This window comes from Penaeus japonicus, unplaced genomic scaffold (assembly GCF_977035675.1).
Source record: "Penaeus japonicus unplaced genomic scaffold, GWHDUDI00000001_assembly GWHDUDI00000006, whole genome shotgun sequence".
NCBI lineage: Eukaryota > Metazoa > Arthropoda > Malacostraca > Decapoda > Penaeidae > Penaeus > Penaeus japonicus.
Window position 1 is genome coordinate 14,745,018 of NW_028234408.1, and position 2,500 is coordinate 14,747,517.

Genomic DNA, 2,500 nt, shown 5'->3' on the forward strand with positions numbered 1-2,500 from the left:
TCTCCTTCGTCTTCTCCTCCTCCCCCTATCTCGCCTCCTTCGTCTTCTCCTCCCACCCTCCTCGCCTCCTTCGTCTTCTCCTCCCGTTCTCCTCGCCTCCTTCGTCTTCTCCTACTCCTCCTCCTTCTCTGCCCCCACCCTCCTATCCCTCGTCCTTCGCCCCCTCCACCTCTTGCTCCACATCCCCAGCACTACCTGACGATGGCCGGAGGAACCATCGCCATTCCCTTCGTCATCTGTCCCTTCCTGTGCCTCGGGGAGGATGACCCCGCCAGAGGCGCCATCGTGTCCACCATCTTCTTCCACTCCGGCATCATCACCCTTCTGCAGACGACCTTCGGCGTCAGGTAGGAGGATAAACAACGAAAATGAGTATGCGAGGCAGAGAATATTTTCTCCTTTTTCAGTTGGCTAAATTATTATTTGGAACGTGTATCATGAAGACTGCTCTGGGTTTATCTCTGTTTTACAAGGTGCATCATTGTTCAATCGAAAACAAACAAACCTGTTTATATAGCACACGACTTTCCACGACTTAGCCCTACGTTGAATAGACGTCTTAACATGCTTAGCGCTACAGCTTCCTTGCAGGTAATCCACACAGCGTTTCTTTATCTTCTGGCCACTGCTTCCGTCACGTATTCGTTCCTCGTCTATACTATGACTCTGTTTAGAAAAAATACTTTTTTTTAGATCTATAAATAATCAATTGATGTATCATTATCATTACTCGGAAAAAGGTTGCCGTTTAGTTAAAGCAGTGAGGTTATGGAAGATTAATGACGGAGCAACACTAATTTTATTAGGAAATTCAATGTAGAAAGAAATGAGAAAAAATAAAGAAAACTGAATACAGAATACAATAGCAAATCAAACATATGCATATGATATTCATTAGACATAATAATAATGATAGCAAACATGAAATATAAATACAAATGGTTATGTCAGAGAGAGAGAGAGATAGACAGACAGACAGAGAGAGAGAGAGAGAGAGAGAGAGAGAGAGAGAGAGATGAGAGTGAGAGAGTGAGTGAGTGAGAGCGGGAGTGAGAGACAGAGAGAAGGAGAGAAAGAGAAGGGAGAGGAGAGGAGAGAAGGGAAATTGCAGAGGGGAGAGAGAGACATAGAGAGAGAGAAAGAGAGAGAGAGAGAGAGAGAGAGAGAGAGAGAGACTTTTTTTACTTTGACAAGTTTATTGAGACAAGTGATTACGTACATCTCATAAGGATGAGGTAACATAGGATATCCTCACCCCAATCTTAGTCCCTCTTTGGGATCACATATATGTTACAAAATCTTACAGCTATGTCAACATATTGAAATATATACAGAACAAAAGGTGAATCAATCACAAGCATAGAGAGTTATGTCTACATATCAGGAGAGCGATATAACAGTATAAATCATCTACCCCAGCATACTCCTCTCCTGAGGTCACATAATTACATACTTGAAAATGTGACGCACATATATGTTAATAAAGCATATGTATGCACCTGGAGGAAAGAATTTATCAGAAAGTCAAAAAATATGTTTATATTCAACAGGATGATATATCTAAAATCATATTAATCCACATCTCAATAAAATCATACTCGGGCTATCATAGTCTTAGCAAAAGGGAAGTCACAATCGGATATACACAGTTGTCAACTACAATTATGTAATCGATCCAAAGTGTTTTGTAGTTCTTCAAAATTTTTATTACCTGGCCATTTTTAAACATCCATACAGCTTGTTCGGGGAGTCCAGCTATCTCTGAGTTTCTGTAAATCTGACGCATGGGACACTGTAAGCTATACTGCACTAAGGTGTGTGACCATAGTGATCTACACACCCTGTACTCTTTTTCCTGTTCACCTGTCGGGATACCTAACTCCCAATAGTATTTATATTCTAACCTAATTCTAATATGCACAGTCTTTCCACTTGTTCTTGTCCCTCCCTTAAGTGAAGTCTGTGTTCATCGCTAGATGCATATAGTGCTGCAAGGTTTCACTCGTCTCAATCGACTCGCCGTTGTTAATCTCATCATAGTCTAACTGTATCCCCTTAATATTGCTCCTTGCCTGCTTAAGAGTCTGAGAGAGAGAGAGAGAGAGAGAGAGAGAGAGAGAGCGAGAGAGAGAGAGAGAGAGAGAGAAAGAGAGAGAGAGAGAGAGAGAGAGAGAGAGAGAGAGAGAGAGAGAGAGAGAGAGAGAGAGAGAGAAAGAGAGAGAGAGAGAGAGAGAGAGAGAGAGAGAGAGAGAGAGAGAGAGAGAGAGAGAAAGAGAGAGAGAGAGAGAGAGAGAGAGAGAGAGAGAGCGAACCAGAAAGGCCAAGACATTTCTGTAGTCCCCCCTGAACTTTCCGTTTTCTCTCCCACCCAACCTTCCGTTTTCTTTACCAGGCTCCCCATTATCCAGGGCGGAGACTTCGCCTATTTGGTGCCCACGATCACCATTCTGACGACTTCCTTCGCGTCCTGTGAAACCTTACCTTTGGGGAACATAACGGA

General features: G+C 42.9%; 1 protein-coding gene across 2 annotated transcripts in view; it reads left to right on the forward strand.

Annotated features, from left to right (window-relative positions):
* Positions 1-2,500, forward strand: part of LOC122258547 (solute carrier family 23 member 1) — a 14,668-nt gene that overhangs the window by 1,755 nt on the left and 10,413 nt on the right. For both annotated transcript variants that reach the window (XM_043024551.2, XM_043024552.2), the window contains exons 3-4: positions 190-347; positions 2,393-2,500. The exon at positions 2,393-2,500 is cut by the window's right edge and continues 95 nt beyond it. In XM_043024551.2, the coding sequence (XP_042880485.2) occupies positions 190-347; positions 2,393-2,500 (266 nt within the window). The remainder of the gene's footprint in view (positions 1-189; positions 348-2,392) is intronic.